The sequence below is a fragment of the Delphinus delphis genome, chromosome 6 (genome assembly GCF_949987515.2).
Source record: "Delphinus delphis chromosome 6, mDelDel1.2, whole genome shotgun sequence".
NCBI lineage: Eukaryota > Metazoa > Chordata > Mammalia > Artiodactyla > Delphinidae > Delphinus > Delphinus delphis.
The window spans coordinates 95,288,892-95,309,957 of NC_082688.1; the positions used below are offsets into that span (position 1 = coordinate 95,288,892).

At 47.0% G+C, this 21,066-nt stretch overlaps 1 protein-coding gene across 1 annotated transcript in view; it reads right to left on the reverse strand.

Annotated features, from left to right (window-relative positions):
* Positions 1–535: 535 nt before the first annotated feature.
* ROR2 (receptor tyrosine kinase like orphan receptor 2) overlaps positions 536–21,066 on the reverse strand; it is a 218,152-nt gene continuing 197,621 nt past the window's right edge. The window contains exons 5-9 of the mRNA XM_060013540.1: positions 13,160–13,287; positions 9,050–9,364; positions 7,589–7,834; positions 4,293–4,495; positions 536–2,860 (exon numbers count right to left, since the gene is read on the reverse strand). Coding sequence (XP_059869523.1) covers positions 1,415–2,860; positions 4,293–4,495; positions 7,589–7,834; positions 9,050–9,364; positions 13,160–13,287 — 2,338 coding nt within the window. The 3' untranslated portion in view covers positions 536–1,414. The remainder of the gene's footprint in view (positions 2,861–4,292; positions 4,496–7,588; positions 7,835–9,049; positions 9,365–13,159; positions 13,288–21,066) is intronic.

Consider the following 21,066-nt stretch of genomic DNA (forward strand, 5'->3'; position numbering starts at 1 on the left):
CTCCTTCGCTCTCTCCCCCTCCAGCCCTGCTCCAGGGCCTTGGGAAGAGCCAGACCCCAGGTCTAAAAATGGCAGGGGCTCTGGAACCTCAGGAGGAGAGAGGTTTAAAACAAAAGACCATCTTCACGTCATCTGCAGCTAATCCCTGCCACAGACCTTACCGAGAAAAGCAATGCAACTTGTTCCCATCCTTTATCTGTCAACGTATATCCACATTCAAATGGAGTCGCTGGTCCTGGATGAGAGCCCTAAACCTCAGCCCAAATCATCACCGTTGGGCGTCTCCGTCGTCCAGCACCTCCCGCTGCCTGATGTCCTCAGGACCTGCAGAGGGCAGACTGAACCTTCTGGTTTTCTTTATTGGATACACCAGGTGTGGGAGTTATACAAGTGCGCTCTACCCCGTGTGTCGGATGCAGTGTACCTGTGCACCTTCTCTCATAGGAGCTCTGAAATGAACTGACCTCGCTTACATGTGGTACAAACACAAGCAAACCAAAATACAATCAGGTGGCATCCCAATGTGAGTCACGTAAACAGTTAAATTACGAAGTCATTATTTTAAGATCAAAATTCTTCAATGAAAATGGCATACAAAAACCATATAAATTACATTTAAGGTCTGTACAGGATTCTAAAAAAAAAAAAGAAAAAAATAACAATACTGTGCTCTGTACAATATTGTCTCCTTTGTAACATTCCAAACCCCAAAAACACTTTCCCTTGAATTCCAGAAAACTGGGCAAAATACACATGCAGGATAATTAAAATCATTTCACAGAAGTACAAAATTGTGTGGGTTTCTTTTAAGGCACATTTCATTTTAATACGGAACTCCCATTCCAGGAGCCCCTTTCTCCTCAGACTCTGACAGGTGGCAGGCGAACGCGTCCTGTTCCCACTAATCTTTGGTGGCTGAAGAGAGACTGTTACTGGTGGGCAGTGGGGCGGGGGGGGGGCGGGTAGCAGAGAGAAAAGCAGCCTCCTCCATCCTCATGCAGCAGCCCAGTCGCTGGGCATCGCAAAGCCCGAAGTCCCATCTCACTGCCTTTTTGCAGACCTGTTTTCCCAATGTTTGGAAATATTCAATCCCTATGCAATATGGAGGGAAGATGCCACCTAATTTCCTTCAAAGCACAGGCACTGCTCACGGCCGACTGACCTCCAGGGGAATGTAGGTGGCACTGGGGGTCACCATGCGTCCTGCTGGGTTACCTACCACCCCTGCCTTGTCAGGAGCCATTGGCTACAAGACCCTCCAACCAAGCAGGTGGGCACAGAGCTGCTCCGTGCACGAGAGGACGACAGAGGAGGACTTCGCCCAGGGAGACTGCACTCCAGCCCACTGGTACCCGGGGCGCACTCCTCAGGGAGGCCCAAGTCTCCTGCCAAGCGCCCCGCGGCCCTGTTGCCCTCAGGCTTCCAGCTGGACCTCAGACTCGTCCATCTGCAGAGTGTCATTGTCTCCCAGCAGCTCGGTCTCGGGGACGGAGCCGTCCTCCTCCTCCTCTGCTTCCTGCACGGGGCTCTGGGCCACGTCTTCCGGGACATTCTGCGTGTCCTCAGTGCCCTCCGAGAGCAGGGCTGCCCTGTCTGCCACGGACGTGTTGGAGGGCGCGGTGGTGACGTACCCCGTGCTGGTGGAGCCGCTGCCACTGTGGTGGGAGCCAGGCTTGGGCACCATCTGGGCGGGCACCTGCTGCGGGGCCATCTGCATCGGGATCTGGACCGGGTAAAAGTTGGGCAGGTAGGCCCCGTAGGCCGGCACGGGCTGGTACCCATTGACGGGGATGTAGAGCTGGGGAGGGGGTACCATGGGTCTGATCTGGCCCTTCATGGGGATGAACTGGGGCTGCGGGAAGGGCTGGGCCTTCTGCTTGGGGCCCCCGTAGCGGGTGTTGCTGACGTTGCTGACGGGGCTGGTGCTCAGGGAGCTGGTCTGCGTGACGTTGCTGGCGCCTGAGGTCTGCCCCGAGCTGTTGTAGGTAGACAGGTTGCCCCAGGCCCGCAGCCGGCTGTGGATGTCCTTGAAGCGGGGCCGCCGGCTGGGGAACTCGTGCCAGCACTCGATCATCAGCGCGTACACCCAGGCGGGGCAGTCGTCGGGGCAGGGCAGCACCTGCCGGCTCCGGACCATCTCCACCACGTCCTGGTTGGAGTGGCCGCAATAGGGCTGCAGGCCGTAGCTGAACACCTCCCACAGGACCACGCCGTAGGACCAGATGTCCGAGTCCACAGAGAACTTGCCGTACATGATGGCCTCGGGAGACATCCAGCGGATGGGCAGCAGCGCGCTCCCCGTCAGCTTGTAGTAGTCAGCCGAGTACACTTCGCGGAAGAGCCCCAAGTCCGAGATCTTCACGGTCAGCTTGTCGTACACGAGGACGTTGCGGGTGGCCAGGTCCTTGTGGACCACGTGGTGGCTGGACAGGTACTCCATGCCCGCGGCGATCTGCGCCACCACGTGCACGAAGTCGGGGGGCTCCAGGGCGGACTTCACCGTGCGGTCGTCGTCTGTGCTGCCCACGTCCGAGTGCGGCGAGCGCATGACCAGGAACTCGTGCAGGTCGCCGTGCGAGCAGTAGCTGAAGATCATGCTGAGGGGCTGGTCCTTGGTCACCACGCCCAGCAGGCAGACAATGTTGGGGTGCTGCAGCCGTGCCCGCAGCAGGGCCTCGTGCCGGAACTCCTCCCGGAGCGGCCCCTCCGCTTTGTCCTTCAGCGTCTTGATGGCCACGGCCTGGGTCTGCTCGCCTGGCGCCGGGCCGAACAGATGCCCTTTGTAGACCTTGCCGAACCGGTCCTCCCCGAGCTCCTCCATGAACCTCACCGTGGACAAGCTGATCTCCTTGAGTTTGGCCTGCCAAGAAGAAAAGCTCTGGTGAAACATTTCTGCCACCGAGATGCGAGGAGGCAGAGCTGAACAGCTGGGAGGGCGTTCTGGGGGGCGGCAGTCCTAGAGCCGCCCCCCAGCCTGGGCTTGCAGAGGACCCGCCAGTCCCACCCGGCCCAGGCTCAGCCTGCCCCGCACAATGCTCTCTGCTCTTAAATGTGCTCCGACACCATGAGGCTGCCTGAAACCTTCAACAGGGTCCCAACCAGGCTGCAAACAATGTCCCCACCCAAAGAATGGGGACATTGGGGGACACCCAAACAATGTCCCCACCCAATGTCCCCACATTGCAGACTATATGTGTGAGGGTGTGTGTGTGCGCACACCTGTCTACACACCCCAGCCATGCTGAACTCCGGCTGTCCTCCCAGCTGTGTCCCCCACTTAGGGACTTTCCTGATGTTCCCTGCTATGCGCCCACCGACAGGCCCAGCCACCACTGTTCATCACAACAAGATGCAATGTCTATTTCCCTCGAACCCTGAGGTGTGCTTCCCCCGATCTGAGTCATTTTTAGAGTCCAGGCCAGCTGTTCTCCAGATGTGCCTCCAAGGGCCTGTTTTGCCGCTTCCTCTCGATTAGATTCTCCAGTGGATGCCACTGGACAGAAGCACCACACAGGTGAAATCGATTTGAACCTTGCGTCTCAGCCTCTACAACTTCCCATCCCTTCTGTGTGCCTGGCCCCCGTCCTCGGAGGCTCTCTGAACCCAAGGGAATCTGTGCCCTCACCTGCCAGCCCTTCACCCACAGCAAACCCTCCGTGACTCCTGGCTACTGAGCAGAATGAGTCCACCTTCTCCCTCTTCAGAGCCTGGATGGAAATGGTTTTCCCCCAAAACTTGCAAGTAATGTAAACGCCCCTTCACTGAAGCTAGGTGGGCTGGGAGAGACCTCTTCCTGTGATACATTTCAGTGTGTTCTCGCTACCCTAAGAACTCAGGTTGGGGGTGGTCTGCTCCCCTACCACCACTACAGGACTGTTGCTGTGTCCTTCCCTGTAAAACAAAACAAAGCAAAACCAACCCAAACCCAAACTGACCGGAAAACTGGTCATCATCCCTTAAAAATACCATGTTGACCCTCTAGTGGTGGGGGTGATCTGAGCCCTTCTTTTGTGTGTCCTCCTGTGGGGACAGCTGAAGCACAGCAAAGTGAGGGCACCTCATTCGGGCCCATGCTAAAATGGCTGGTCTCCATCGAGGGAGAACAGTGAAGTCCAAACACACCTTCCATACACCCCCTAAGGACACAAACGTCCTGGTATATTTTAGAGAAGAAACGGCAAAATGAAGAGCAGTTTAAAAGAATTATGTGCTGTGTATCAAGCAAATTAAGAATCTCCAGGTAGAGGTTAGGCCTGGGAGAGCTGCCTCTTTAAATACGGGGGCACAGAGACCTGCTTGTGCTGGCTGATGAGAGGCATTTCCACGTCCTGGCTGGGTGAGGCCATCAGCTGCCGCCTCTGGGGCGTGGAGGAAGAAGCCTTCTGTTTATTCCGGCACATGCAGACCAAGAAGAAAAGGCATGCGATGACCAGGGGAATGGCGATGCTCGGAACCAAGATGTACAGAATTCCCATCCTGCTGCTGTCTTGGGGGCCTGTGAACAGCAAGGCGTTCCATGAGTTTTCTGAAAACATCCCTGTTTGCAACCTGAAGTTCTCCACCATCCCACTCCCACCTCCAACTAAAATATTCAAGCACAAGTAGATAATCAGGGTAAGTTTCACAAAGGGACAAAATTATAAGCCAAACCTCAAAAAAAGTAATGTACCCAAAAACACACATCCCGCTAAACATTTGTGAGACACAATCTAGAACTGCCCACCGTGGAAACAAAGAGGAATACGGAGCTCAAAAAATAAACGAACTCTAGGGCTTCCCTGGTGGCGCAGTGATTGAGAGTCCGCCTGCCGATGCAGGGGACACAGATTCGTGCCCCGGTCCGGGAAGATCCCACATGCCGCAGAGCGGCTGGGCCTGTGAGCCATGGCCGCTGAGCCTGCGCGTCCAGAGCCTGTGCTCCGCAACGGGAGAGGCCACAACAGTGAAAGGCCCGCATACCGCAAAAAAAAAAAAAAAAAAAAAAAAAAAGTTAATAAATGAACTCTAAAGGGCTTACAGTAGCAAACACCACCATCACATTCCCTTCTAATTTGAATACCGTTGGAAATAGGTGCTCTGACTTTTCATCTCTACTAAACTCGATGAAACACATGGGACATGCTTGTCCTCAGTGAAGGAAACTGGATACTGGCATTAGAAATGATCCTTTTCTTCATTCAACATTTTAGGGTTTTCCACATTCTTGTACAATGAACCCATATTCTTTTAAGACAATAATTAAAAATGCATTTGATTTAAAAGAGCACTGGTAGCCAATGAGTTTGACCTAACAATTTGCAGCAGTTCCAAGTGTTTTTCCTTCATTTTTTTCCACGGTGAAGAGCAACGCTCTGTCTCCCCCTACAGGATTTACAGAAAAGCACAGAGGGCCCCAGGCTGCAAGGCTAAAAGGATGGCCAGGAACCCTGTGGGCAGCGCAGCCCTCTGAGGGAGAGTTGAGGCTTCTGCTCTGTGATGTGGAAAGCAAGTCCTCCAAAAGGCCCCTCTCCCCACAACAGTTTTCACCTAAACCTTGTGAATAATCACATGGGACTTGGGCCTCCCTATGACCAGTGGGTAATGAGCTTTCCATGTAAAAGCAAACACGTGATTTCTGGTCCATGTGGTCCCCCAAAAGAGCTAATTCAGTTCTAAAAATCACCACTACCACCACCATAGTAAAGAAGCCTTGTCCCAAAGCCAGTCTTGCCCCCCAGCCTCCAAAAGAAGATAAAAATCAAATACAACCACACACACAACTCTCCTGACCCCACCCCGGAGGCAGATATTTTAGAAGACCCAGGGGCAGTGGGGATTCTAGGTCATTTTTCACAATTAGGGCTAAGGGGAGATTCCAGGATCCTCAGGCCAAGGTGAGAGATGTGACCACCATCCATAGGTTTGTAAACCATTAACTTTTATCATTACCTTTTAAAAATCACCAACAGAACACATGCTTATTAATAATTCTATTGACAGCATTAGAGAAAAGTGAATGTTCCTAATAACTAATTTCACCAAAGGTTACATATACTACTGTTAATAGGTTGGTATTCACTTAATTTTTTATGTATATATTTAAGTTGAACATGAAATAACCAATATTCAACTAATCTGACATAGAGAAGCAGCAGTTTCATATAATTTTTAAAAACAGAATTTTAAATGGAATCACATCATCCATGTTTTCCTGCTCCTGGTTTTGTGGCAGAATAATATACCTCAGGCCACGTTTCTCGCAGAACAGACAGCACTAGGCACTCTGCAAGAGCTGCACACTGTCCCAAGGTACGGATGTACTTCAATTATCATCCAACCCCTTGTTGGTAAACAATTACTCTGTTTGTCATTTAGCTGTTAAAAGTGATTCTGCAACAAATATCCTTGCATTTCTGCCCTTTAAGTGCAAATATTTCTGCAATATAAGATTCCTATGGCATTGCCAGGTCAAAGAACATACATATTTCTCTTTATGATTTGATTCATTTTTAATTACAAAAATAAAAACTGCTCATTGTAAAAACATCTTATGCTTTAACATATCTGTCGGTCATGGGAAATCACTGCTGAAAGTAGGATGTTTATCTTTGCAAAACTTCTTCCATGAAATATAGGTGCATATGTGTGCTCACTCACATACCCTTCACTCATTTTGTTTCTTTTATCAGAAAGAAAGAAAGAGGAAGGGAGGAAGGAGGGAAAGTGAGAGGGAAAGGAAAGGGAAGGGAGGGAGAGGAGGAGGATGAAAGAAAGACAGAGAGAGACAGAGGGACAGAGAGAAGAACAGGAAGAAAGAGAAACCAAAAAGACATAACACAGCTATTGCCCTCTAGCTTGCTTCTTTCCCTTAACAGGTCAATATGAACATCCTTCCTTGCAGGAAATTTTTTTAAACAACTGTAGCATTCCATTGAATAACTTTACTATAATCTATTTACCAAACTTTTCATTCTTAAAATTTATTCCTGCACAGAGATAATGATTTCTGTAAAATGTGCAACCATGAACTACAAACTTTTCTCCTAGTCATAATTTAAGACAGAAATTGCAGGGAAAACAGTTAAGAGATTTAAGTTCTATTTTCTCCTCACTCTGCTGAGTCTCTGTGTAAAAGCTGAGCAGAGTGGGAGGCGAGGGAGGGCACGCAGGAGGCCTTGTGCCCAACTACAGATGCTGGTCTGAGAAGCTGGTTGTAATAGTAATGGGAAGCATTTCCACTAATAGTGGGAAATGCATGACAATGTTCACTGGGAAATAAGAGGCCAAACTGAATATCCCAGGACCACACATGGAAAGAGGGCTGACAGAAGGGCCCCCAAGTGTAAACAGTAGTCTCTGCTGAATGGTAAAATTAGAGGTGATTTATACATTCTTCTTCAGACTTTTCTATAATTTAAAACGTCCTATGATGACGAGATGCTACTTTTACAACCAGCAACAGCTTTATTTAAAACAAATAATCATGGTGGTGAAACTCGGTGTGGGCAGGGGGCTCCCAGAGCTATCAGCCTCCCGGTTCCACATCATCACAAAGTACACCCCACAGTCAGTCAACACTTTAAAAAAAAAAGAGAGAGAGAATACATACTACAAGAGGGTACGTCACACAGTTCCATGCGTACGTTTTTATTCTGCGTGAAGCACCAGGGGCCTTCCATCTGCCCTCCAGGGTTCCGGCAGTAGGCGTGCCCTCCTCCGAGCTCGGGGAAGTCGGCGCTGGTCAGGTGGTGGCTGTGGGGATGCTGCAGGGCCCACGGCTGGCACTGGTGTCCCGACTTGGTGGTGCTTGCCGTCCCTCTGTAATCCGTGCCTGAGCCGTTGTAGCACTGATGGTCTGAGAAAGAAGATGCGTCAGGAGGCCCCAAAATTAAGAGGAAGCCGCCCTCCTCTGGGGGTCCAGGGAGCACCCTTCTTCAACTATTCCAAAAAGGAACAACAAAGCCACTTTGCCTGGATGTACCCACATTGAAATTTCCAAAAGACCGAAGAGTTTGACATCACTTCCAAGGAAAGCAGCATTAGACGTAATGACTGAATACAGTCCCAAGCCCACAAATTTAATGGGCGGGTGCACCAGGTACACATATGGGGAAACAACTGGTCAGAAGTTACTCTATGGCCCTGAAACACCTTTGGACTCACGAGGCACCCCCATTCCACAATGACGATGTCAACCCCAGCCTCACGTTCACTTGCACTAGAAGCAAAACCAAACGACGCAGCAGGGAAGAGAAACTCCCAGGCCTGGCCCCCCAGCCTCAGTGAGGACGCGGCTCAGCCTCCTGTGCACAGAGCCCCAGGCTCACTCCACTCTGGGACCAGGGGGACCCAGGGCCTCTGAGCCACACCTGGGGTGTGTGTTTGTTGAACACCGGTTACACCGTGCTTGCCGTGTGCAGGCACTGTTCTAAGAACTTTTTAAATACTAATTCATTTAATCTACATTCCAGCTGCTGAGGTCAGTAGTTATCATCCCCGTGTAATATGAGGAAACTCATATTTAAGCAACTTGCCTGAGGTCCCATGGAGTCAGCCTGGCAACCAGGATTTGGACGGTGCAGTGGGTCTGTAGACCAGGCTCTGACTGCCCTGGTGAGGAGCCCTGACGCCCTCGGGAACCCTGGCTTCGCCAAGGAAGTGAATATTTCCCAAGCCTGGGAGGGAGGCGACCGCTTCCCTGGGTCCCCTCCCCTCAAGGAGGGCCACAATCCCAGTCAGCTGCTGAGAGATGCTTGTGCACCACAAGGCAGTCTTGGAAGTGGCCCCTGCATCCCCCAAAGCTCCTCACAGCTTTGGGGGCAGGTGCAGAAAGTCCTCCCGTCTTAGAGAAGCCAAGTTTGTGGCTCATCAGGGTAGAGTGACTTACTGGGGACCCACAAGCAGGCAGGGCCAGGAGGGCTGTGCAACTGGAACTGGACAACGGCGAGTTCCCCACCCCGCAACTGCCCTACCGGAATGGGGGCCGGTCTGTGAGACTTCCCCGGGTGGAATGGGGTCCCCAGGCTCTTAAGAGGCAGCACCCCGGCCTCGGGGGCGGGCACAGACTCACAGCGGCCCAGCCTCTCGGCCGGGATGCCGATGCGCATGCAGTTGGCGGCGTCCGGGCTCTCGGGCATGGGCAATGCCTCGCACTTGGGCAGCTGCAGCCGCATGAGGATGAGCGGGTTGGAGCGCGCAATCGTGTACTCCTGGCGGCATAGGTCGCTCTCCAGCACCTCGCACTCGTCCCGGCACAGCTCGCGCGGCTTGGGCGCCCGGGAGCGCGCGTCGCACAGCGGGAACACGAAGTGGCAGAAGGACGGGATGGCGAACTGCGAGCACTGGTCCGACAGGTGCGTGGAGGTGCCGATCATGGTGAAGGCAGCTGCGGAGGCGGCGAGGCTGGCGTTAGGGTGGGCTGGGCCCTGCCTGGGACCAACATCTGCCCGGCAACCCCTGCCCGGCGCCCCTGGTTTCATCTCCAGCCCTGGCTCCCCACTCTTCCCAGGGCCCCTGGTCCCACCCACCCTGCCCGGCGCCCGTGGCCCCCATCTCGTCCATGCCCCGCCGCCCCCCGCCCTCCGCCTTGCCTTCTGCCAGCCGCGAGAGGCTCTCACAAGAGCAGGGCCCCGGGGAGCACATAGGCCGCCCAGGTTTGCACCAGACAAAGAAGGTCCCTGGTGCCAGGGCTTCATTTACAAACATCAAAAGCGAGACAAGAAAGAAAGAAAACTAGGCCCCAGATCTCATCCACCTAGATGCTACTTCCATGACAGGAAGATTCTGTTATCAGACCCAAAGCCACTTCCTAAGGTCCTGCTATGAACTGGCTCTGCAAGCACATGGCGGTAGGTAAAGCTGTGGGCTGAGTGGCTTCTAGAAGGAGAGATTGGAGCAGAGGCACAAGGACCAAGCCTGGGTCTTCCTGACATCTCAGGGCCTGTGAGAAGAGGGGAGGCCTGGCCAGGGGGTGGAGATAGTGTGCCAGAAAGACGAACGATCCACCCTGGGACATGCAGCCTAAGGGGGAATAAGATGACAAATGGGGGTACAGGGGAGTCCCTCAGGTGGAGTCTGGGGAGAGCCAAGAAACTGCTGGAGGAGGTTCTGAGTGGGGAGAGGGGCAGGGCTTTGTGATAAAGGAGAGCAGAGAAGCAGGCTGTCGCAGGAGAGTCTGGAGCCAGGGTGGGCTGGCTTGCTTTTTAGGGGCAAGATGTCACAAGATGGAGCCTGATGGGAAGAACCTGACACCTGATGTAGAGAAGGGAAGGGGGTGGGAGCTTCAGATACAAAGTCTAGGCAGGTGAGCGGGAGCAGAGCTGCCAGTGGCAGGAGGGAAGGCGTGCACTCCAGGCGCTCTCCTCAGGGCTGTGGCAGTCAGGGTTCAAAGGAAAGCATCAGTTGCCCCATACATGCCCACGCCAGAAGGCCCACCCCACTCTGACCTATGAAGGACCTGCTTATAAGGATCTGATCTTGGACAGCTGGAGGAAAAGAGGCGCCTCTGTCTACACACCCTGCTGAGATGGGGAGGAGGAAACCAGAGGTTGGAATTTAGTTCCTGGGACACCCCAGCTCCACCCATGACTTGTAGTGCCATGCCCACTGTGGCCAGCAGGTGGCGCTGCTGGCACCCATTCCCCACACCGCCCCCCCACGCCCCCCACCCCCACCCCAAGGACCCACCAGCCACCCATGGCAGGCATTGGGTTAGATGAGCTGGCATAGGAGCCCAGTTCTGGCCCTGCCCTGTCATTTACTACAGGGTTGTCAAGTCACTCAGTCCTTTCTGGGCCTGGATCTTTATCTGTCAAGTGATCTGTCGAGGCCACACTTTGGGGAATGAAAGCCCACATGGAGCCAATAAAATAGCACGTGAGGTGAATGGTCCATGAGGGTCTGGTAACAGGCTGGGTCCATGCGCTGCACGCAGCGCTGGGTTCCAGGCACTCTGTAGTGTGCTGCTCACATCATCCTTAGTCTTCTGGTCCCTTGTGGACAATATTAAAATTGAGGAATGGAGAGGTAAGAGGTTAAGGTGCAGGGTCTCTTGGAGTTAGCTGACAAACCAAGTTTGAACCCAGTTCAGTCCCATCACGGGAGCTGGCAACTGACTACCAAGAGGGTTGTTGCCAGTGTTGGACCTGACCCCCAGGCAGGGAAAGACCTAAGAAAGCCAAACATGGCATTGCTTTTGGGGTACCAACTGATAGGATGTCAAGGCTGACCCTTTTAGGATTTCTCCTACCCCGCCCCAGAACCTATCATGTGAGGGCTTATTTCTGAAAGATGGTTCTAGGCACCGAGGAGGTCCAACCATCACGTCCCCGTTTTTGTTTACACCCAGCACATCACTCTGACGGTTCTCTGGGGCCCATTCCTGGGAAGCTTCCAGAGTCCCTGGAATGAGTTCTGACAAGCACGCTCTCCAAATAGACTATCTCCACGACCAATGCAGTCTCTAAACCTCAAGTCAGTCAGTCTAGAGCAACTTCACGTTTATTTTTTCAAAAATACACAAATGTAGAGAACCCTCATTCTAAACTTGTACCTAAAAACTACTATAAAAATGAGTCTGCTTAGACATCTGATTTGTTAATCCTTTAAATAATTCCTGAAGAAATAATTGAGAGACAATCTTGTGCCTTGAATCAGTGTTTGCCAATTACTGGGATATAAAATTAATTCTGGAGTCTGCGGGTAGCATTTTAAAAGATGACTAGAACGGAACAGAGGATGTCAGAGGGCATGGTTCGCATTAAGGCTGGAACCAACTTTTTGCTTTAATGAAATAAAACTGAAGAGAAAAATCACAGTGCACTCACTGCCTTTGTTCAGGGCAAATGTTGTTTCCTGTAGCCCATTTCAGTTCTGTGAAGTAGAGGTATGTGTAGACTAAGTCACGATGTAAAACACACTTTTTATTGATACTGTACGTTGTGGTCAGAAAGTTTGAGAAGTTCTGCTTTAAATGGCATAAGAAGCTTTTCCAATGAGAGACACCAACAATTATAAAAGATTCTCCCATTGGAACAAGATAGCACCTTCCAAGATCTCCAGGTCCCATTACTGCCCTTCCATTCTCATTGGACACCTGGCCCTGTCCTCAGGGGGCTCTGTAACCATGGGCCAGGCAGGCCCCTCTGTGACCGTGACCTTAGACCCTCCAGACTGTGGGTGAAATACAAAGCCAGGGTTGACCTAAAACTTAGAAGAACATCAGTGTCACCTATGTGAGTTTCTACCTGGGGACCTCCTTTGTGCCCTTACCAGGGCAGTGCTTTGCCAGCCCCTCCACAAATCCCTCCAGAATCACCGGGAGCCCCACATCGCAGGTTGGCCGGGGTCAAGAACCACTGTGCAGAGGATGTAGTTCAACGGGGACACCTGCCATCTTCACAAGATCCTCCTTGTTCCTTATAGAGTCTGGAGAGAAAACGTTTGGGCTTGTGGGGAGAGCAGAGAGAGGCGGAGGGGGGCTTTTTGGGGCCTTGGTCTAATTCATTTTCTCACTTCTCAAGGGCTTTCCCCCAGGAAGTCCTTGACATCAATGTGAGGACTAACAACCAACCAGAGACAGTAACTTCTAAAATGACGGAGAACGAGCAGCTTCACTCCTAAATGATCTGCTCCATTTCTCACACAACGGAGCACGTACCTAAAGACCTGGCTATGCCTGGAAACTGGGGGCCTACGGGGGTCTGAGTTCACTGCAGTGTCCCCAGGCACAGCCGATGGCCTGGAACCTCTGTCTCCAACAGCTAAAATCAGGCCCGGGTACCGTTTAGTCAAGCCTAACTCCAAGAAGGCAAAAGAGTCAGGAAAAGTAGAACCGAGAATGAATGTGGCAGGTGCTGGCCTGGCCACGCGGTGAGGGCAAGACAATGCAGGGCTTCGGACCCACGTGGTTGACTTAATTCAGTGTGTTGGCACATTCTAAGCAGACTGTACTTGCTAATTTTCATATATAAATGGGAACATTTTAGGATAAACTGCGGTGGTAATTGCAACTGCTTCTGAAAAAGGCCTCTGACTTTCTCTTGCAGGAGGCAGGGCACAGGGACTCACTGTCCAAGGTCATAACCAACAAAACACCCAAGTGGGACTGAAAATACACCAGCGTGGCGACAGGCAGCTGCGTGTGTGCTCACTGTCTCAGAATAAAGGTCTGCGCTCCTACCTGTGATTCGGTTTTCAATCTCCCCCTGCATCTGGAGAGAGTCCACATAAATGGTCCGGTTCCCAATGAAACGTGCACAGGCGATTCCCCGGTAAGGCTGGCAGAATCCATCCTCATGGTAGTCGTCTCTGGTAAAAAACACATGGTCTGTAAGTGCACTGGAAGGTGTCAAATATCCCCGATTTTTTTCTTTTCTTTTTAAATTCAGCATCTGATGATCTAGCCATCTTGTCCCTTGGCATTTACCCAAATGAATTGAAAACTTCTGTCCACACAAAAACTTGCACATGCATGTTTGCAGCTTAATCCATAACTGCCCAAACTTGGAAGCAACCAAAATCTCCACCGTGAATGGATAAACTGTAGTACAATGTAATATTACTCAGCACTGAAAAGAAATGAGCTATCGAGAAAAGACATGAGAAGACACAGAGCAAACTTAAATGCACATTACTAAGTGAAAGAAGCCAATCTGAAAAGGCTGCATGCATACTGTATGATCCCGACTTTATGACATTCTAGAAAAAGCAAAATTATGGAGCAGTATAAAGACCAGTGAATGCCAGAGGGTGGGGGAAGGGTTGGTGAACAGGAGAACAGAGATTTTTAGCACAGTGCAGCTACTCTGTATGATACTACAATGGCAGAAACATGTCATTATACATTTGTGCAAACCCAGAGAATACGCAACACCAAGAGTGAATTGTAACGTAAACTATAGACTTTAGCTAATAATAATGTATCAACATAGGCTCACTAACTATAACAAATGCACCACACACTGACATAAGATGTTACTGATAGGGGTAACTCTATGTACAGATGTGGGGAACCGGAACATGATATCTCTCTGTACTTTCTGTTCAATTTTTCTGTAAGCCTAAAATTGCTCTAAATATAAAGTCTATTAACTTAAAAAAAAATCTAGCCTCTTTAAGGTCATGGGGGATGGAACAAAGGAAGTTGAGTATGAAAGACGGATTATAAATGTGAAGTGTACACATGGGTGGGTACGTGCTCACGCCTATGTTCAAATACATGCAGGATATTAACGATTAACATGTTTCATCGTAGTCTTAAACTACATCAGAAACATTACACCCCTATTAACTTCCGTTGTTTGCAAGCGACGCTTTTATGAAAATGATGTTCATTCAGAAACTGTGTTCTACTGTTAAACTGTAGGAGAGAATTCTTTGAAACAGAGGAAAGCAATGGAGAGGATTCCGAAAAGTCAGGCAGGGCCTCAAAGAGTTTGTACAGCGAGATGTGCTAATTACACCACAGAGGAGTGGTGACCTCGCCACTGCTCCACAGCGCAGACCACATGTATAAATACGGGGGACAGAGAGGGAGACTCTCAAAAGCACAGCCCTCCCACTTGCCCTGCAGCCTGACCTTCCCCCCAGCCTGTAGGGAACAGCCTGCACATGTCCCCTTGGAGTCTGTGCTAAATTATTCTCGGTAAAACCTGTTTGTCCTGCCTTTGGCCAATAAAATCAGTCATTCTAAGCACCTAGGTGCTCTTTAAAGTGGCCCTGAGGATGCTCCAAGGAGATAGTAAAAGTGGGCCAAAGCACATATATTAGGGCTGCCGTCTGCTGGGGAGCAAAGGAGAGGGGCCGGGAGCTCCCAGGACAAGTTTCGGCAAAGTGCCTCAGGCCTGTAATTAAGTCACTTGTTTTCTAGCAAATCTGCCACCTGCCATAAGCCTAACACTTGTCATCCACCCTACATTGATTTGGACCATCCCCAAACGAAATCGGGGTTGTGTCCAATTTAACCAAATGGACTTTAAGAATCCCTGTCTTAGCTTTCTCACAAATGTAAAGTCTGAACACTCGTAACAGTGGAGACAAAGGGTCTGGCAGGACACAGTCTCTTCAGCCACCTCTGGCTCTCTCCCTCCTCTGCTGTCTTCTCAGCCCCTGAAGAAAATTTCTTTTTCAAAGAAAAGAACCTGGGCTTCCCTGGTGGCGCAGTGGTTGAGAGTCTGCCTGCCGATGCAGGGGACACGGGTTCGTGCCCCGGTCCGGGAGGATCCCACATGCCGCGGAGCGGCTGGGCCCGTGGGCCATGGCCGCTGAGCCTGCGCGTCCGGAGCCTGTGCTCCGCAACGGGAGAGGTCACAACAGTGAGAGGCCCGCGTACCACAAAAAAAAAAGAAAAGAAAAGAACCTGGAGCCATAAATAATGTAAAACAGGAGATTCTGGTGTCAGTAAGAGCCGGATGCCCTTTCTCTCAAGCTCACCGGCCATTATTTCTTTGGGTCAAGGATTCCTTAAATATCGTTTAAATAAGCAAGCACATGTGCTAACAATACACACCCAACCCACCCCTCTCTCACCCTTTGTGAGCTGGAGTTAACTGCTGATTAAACTAAAACCAATGTTACACTTGCCAAATACACAAACACAAGTGCAAGTCAACTCTGCCCCGGTGTGTGAGCTCTGTGTCCCCGTTTGCAGGCTGGGTTTAGGTCACTTGCCTGCTATACCAGGAAAAGCATGAAGATGCGCACGTTCTTATTAACGTCAGCCCACCTAGGGTATGAGATTTGATTCAGTTAGTCCCTTGGGTGACCCCCACAAGAGTAAGCAATTTCTCTTCTCTGCCTCAAGAGTCAAGGAATACAAAGCCTAGTCCCTCACTGTGGGCTTCTCCCTGGCCAGGTGCCCACAGGATGGGGGAGCAGCAAGGGTGCAGGGAAGACACGCTGAGAAGGGGCTCAAGGCCATCACATCGTGTTCACAGCTTACTCATCTCAGTGGGCTTCTAATCTGAATTTTAGAGAATGTCCAAAAACGCAAACAGAAATGGTTGGACAATGACATCTTTCAGGTTTCTGAATTTTGAGAAAACAAGTGGGAATTACTTTTCAGTTTCAAACAGAATTATGTCTTATCTTCACCTGGCATTGTTTAGGACCTCTGAAGAGTGACAGAGCTGGAGTAAGTCTGTAAAACTGGTCACTCAGAGACTAAAGAAAAGTGCTGACACAGAAGCTGACTTCTATAAAATCCTTTAAACCACACAAGTGAAACAAGCATGCTCACCAAATCTCAGAACATCAATGTGATAAAAACTCAATTTTGGAAATCTCCTCCATTCCTAATGCTGCCAGGCACTAATAACACAGATGAAGAAGTAACTTGTATACCAACAAGTTCATGGTAAAAGAGGAGAGAGGGAGAGAGAGAGAGAGAGAGAGAGAGAGAGAGAAAGAGAGAGAATTACTACAATATCGGGGGGGGGGGGGAAAGCAATGGGAAAGGAGTAGGAGATTGGGAGGAAACAGAGAAAGGAGCCATCATATTGTGATAGAAAGTGCTTCTTCACAAACGGCTGAGGAGATGGTGGGGCCAGTCAGCACCTTCCCTGCAATGGTACCAGCTACAAACAAAAACTGGTTTGAAGAAAACCTTAGAAAAATTCCTTGTTATAAATAATGAATAACCTTTAAAGGAAAGTAGGCTCCTTTGAGGTTGAAAAGTAATCAATACCAAAACTCAAATGTAGTTACACGTTGTGTAGGAAGGTAACATTTTCCCCAAACAGTTTTTTTGTTAAAAGTGGTTAAACGATTTCATAATTATTATTCTTATTATGAGAGGGTCTGTCTGCAATAAACAGGCTTCCTGCTTGAGTGAAGCAGAGGAAGCAACAGCTTCAACAAAAAGTGATAAACTCCATAAGCTTCAGGTGATCTGCCAGTAACGTAAGAAGCTGCAGTAACAAAACACTCTTCAGAGGAAGGTAACAAAACCTAGAGTATAAACCACAATGTATGGTGTACAATAAATGTACAAACGACTGGTGTACAATAAAAAATTACCAGGCATGTAAAGAAACAGGGAAATATAACCCATTGTCAAGAGAAATAAACCCAGATGTTAGACTTAGAAGACCAGCACTTTAAGGAAATATAAGTATGGTAAACAATGCACAGAAGAAACCATAATGAAGATATGGGTGATTGCAGGAGAGATGGAAACTGTAAAAGAATCCACTGGAAGAACTAAAACATAGAATCTCCAATAAAACATTCATGGTATGATATTAACAAAAGATTGGATAAAGCTAGGAAAAAAAATTGGTAAACTTGACAGGTCAATGGAAAATTTCCAAACTGAAACAAAGAGAGACAAGAAGATTTACCAAAAATTAAACAGCCTTAGTAAGCTATAGGAAAGTACAGGAGGTCTAACTTATGTACAATCAAATCCCAAGAGGAGGGGAGAGATGCACGGAGTTGGGAAAAAGGTTTGAAGAAACGATGGCCAAAATTTCCCCAAATTTCATTAAAATACAGTAGTAACACACCAACCAAGGAAGATCAGTGAAAAGCAAGCAGAATAAATACAAAGGAAACCACACCTGCTGATGTCACAATCAACTTGCTAAAAACCTAGGATAAATAGAAAAGGGGGGAGATAAAAAATAATGGCTGACTCCTCATCAGAAACAAAGCAAAACAGAAGACAAGGGAATGACAGCTTCAAGGCACTAGCAGAGAAAATGAACTGTGAACCTGGATTCCATACTCAGCAAAAACTTCTTTCAGATAAAAGGGTCTATTAAGCAAAAAGACATAACATGAATGCACCTAATATCAGAGCTTCAAAATATATAAACAAGAATTGATAGAACTAGAGGACAAAACAGAAAAATCCATAATTATAGTTGGAAATTTTAATACCTGACTCTCAGCAATTAACTGAACTAAACAAAAAAAATAAGCGAAGAAACAACAGAAATATTAACCACCCCCTTGACCCAATGGACATCTAGAACAACATACTCAACAAGACAGCATACACGTGTCAGTGTACATGGCACGTTCACCCAGACAGACGATATGCTCTCCATAAAATAACTCACAATATGTTAAAAAATTGAAACCATAAATTTCTGATCACACAAAATTAAATTAGAAATCAATAACAAAAATATATTTAGAAACTCGTGAACTATTTGGAAATTAAATAGCACACTTCTAAATAACCTTTGGGCTCAAAAAAGAAAATGCAAGAAAAATTAAATGGCATTTTAAATGGAATGAGAATATATAACATATGAGAAATGAAAACAGGATACCCCAAATCGTGGGATGAAGCTAAAAGAGTAATTAAGAGACACCTTTATAGCTTTAAATGCTTAAATTAGATGAGATTTTACACCTTAAAAAGCTGGAAAAAGAGTGTCAAGTTAAACCTGCAGTAATTAGAAAAAAAATATTAATGATGAGAGCAGAAATCAATAAAATAGAAAACAAACAATAAAAAAATCAATAAAGCCAAAAGTTGATTCTTCAAAAGATTAACCAAATTGGTAACACCTAGAAAAAATGATTAATAAAAGAGAAAACACACATTACCAATATCAGGAATGCACAAGGGGACTCACCAAAGACTCTAGAGATGTTAAAGATAATAAATGAACACAGATATATATAACCAACAACTTAGAAAAAATGACAAATGACAATATACTAAAATTAGTATAAATAGGAATAAAACCTCAGAATAGCCCTAAATCTCTTCGAGAACTTGGAGTTGTAGTCAAAAACCTTCCCATGATTAAAACTCCAGCCCCAAATAATAGAAACTGGTGAATTCTGTCTAATATTTAAGGAAGAAACATCAGCAATTTTACACAAACTCTTTTAGAAAATAAAGGAGTAAGAGACACTTTCTAGTTCATTTTATGAGGCAAACATAAACTTGATATAAAAAGCTGACAAGTCTGTTCCATGGACATTATAAGCCAATATGCCCCCTGATCAAAATGGTAACATGCTCCACTAAACAACAGCAAACTGGACCCAGCAAAATAAAAAGACAATATAGAAATGAGTAATGGACCAAACTGGGTCAACCCAGGAGTACAAAGTTACTTCAGCATTTAAAAACCAATCACTGAAAATACAGAGCTAAAGAGAGAAACCATGTAATAATCTCAGTTAATATTTTTTTAAAAAAGCAATTGACAAAACCAACACTCATTCATTATCAAAACTTTCAACAAAGAAAATAACTGTCAATCTAATAAAAAGGGCATCTATGAGAAACCTACAATGAATTTCTTACTTAATGGTGAAATAAGGAACATTTTCCTCTTAGATATAGAAACAAGACAAAGATATCTGCTCTTACCTCTTCTACCCAACATCGCCATGGAAGTCCTAACCATTACAATGAAGAGATAGATAGATAGATAGATAGGGGATGGTAGATAGATAAATGGCTTACAGATTAGAAAGGAAGAAATAAAACTGTCTTCACTCATAGATATCATAATTTACATAGAAAATTCTAATGAATATATTAAAAAATTACAAAAATTAATATGGATTTAGTAAAGCCACAAGATAAGGACAATATAATCAATTATATTTTTATATTTGAGCACCAATTAGCAAATGAAATTCTTAAAAAATATCATTTACAATAATATTAAAAATACACAGAGGAGTAGTCAAATTCATAGAAAGTAGAATGGTGGTTGTCAAGGGCTGGGGGCGGAAAGAATGGGGCGTTATTGTTTAATGGATACAGAGTTTCAGTGTGGGAAGATGAAAGTGTTCTGGAGAGGGATGTGGTGCTGATTGCACAACAATGTGATTGTGCTTAATATCTCTGAATTATACACTTAAAATGGTTAAATACTTAGAAATAAACCTAATATGTACAAGACTTCCACACTTAAAACTTTGAAACACTGCAGAGAGAAAGGAAAGAAAACCCAAATAAATAGAAATACATACCATGTTCATAGATTGGAACACTCAATAGTTTAAAGAAGTCAATGTTCCCAAAGTGCAATATCACCCCATCAAAATCCTAGCAGGATTTCCCCGCAAATTACCTTTTACTACAAAAAGAAAAATAACTGTATAATGAGAAAACAGATCTTAACCAAGTGAGAAAAATTAACGTCACCAATAAGGGGCAAACTGACATCATGTACCTCCAGATGTGATACCCTGAGAAGGAAATATCACTTACATTATTTCAGTCAAAAATGCATAACCAGATTCTAATCATGAGTGAACATCAGCCAAACTCAAATTTAGAGATATTCTACACAATAACCGTTCTGCACTTATCAAACATCTCAGTGTCATGAAAGGTCCAGGAACTGTTGCAGAGTAAAGGGGACTAAAGCAACATGGTAAGAAGCTGTACCCAGGGGCGGGGAGATCTAAAAAGCATTACTGGGACAATGAAAGAAATTGGAGTATGAATGGCAATTCAAAGACATACATCCTGAAGCTGAAGCTGTCGTTCTGTAAGGAAACACTGTTGGTCTTAGGGAATATACACTGAAGTGTTAAAGGGCAAAGGGGTGTAATGAATGCAACCTACTCTCATATGGTTCAGAAAACAATAATAGTTGCAAACAGGCATAGAGGGAATGATAAGTCAAATATGGCAGAATGACAAAAAATTGGTAAACCTGGGTAAAGACATATGGGATTACTTATTACTATTCCTGTGACTTTTTTATAAGTCTGAAGTTATTTCAAAATCAAAAGTTAAAAACAGCCCAGTAGGCACTGTGGTAGAAACTGACAAACAATCTAGAATTTAAATGGAAATGTAAAGGTACTAGAGTAGCCAAAACAATCATGAAAGAGAAGAAGAATGATGGAAAGTTTACACCCCTTGATTTTAAGACTTACTGTAATATTGCAGTTATTAAGACAATGTGGTATTGGAGTGTAAGGATAGATCAATAGAACATAACAGGATTCCAAAATATATCTTCACATGTAGTCAAGTGATTTTCAATAAAGGCACTAACGCATTCAAGGGAGACAGAACAGTCTTTTCAAAAATGATGCTGGAACAACTGGAACAATATTTGTATGGAAAAAGATGAACTTAAACGCATTAACTCACAC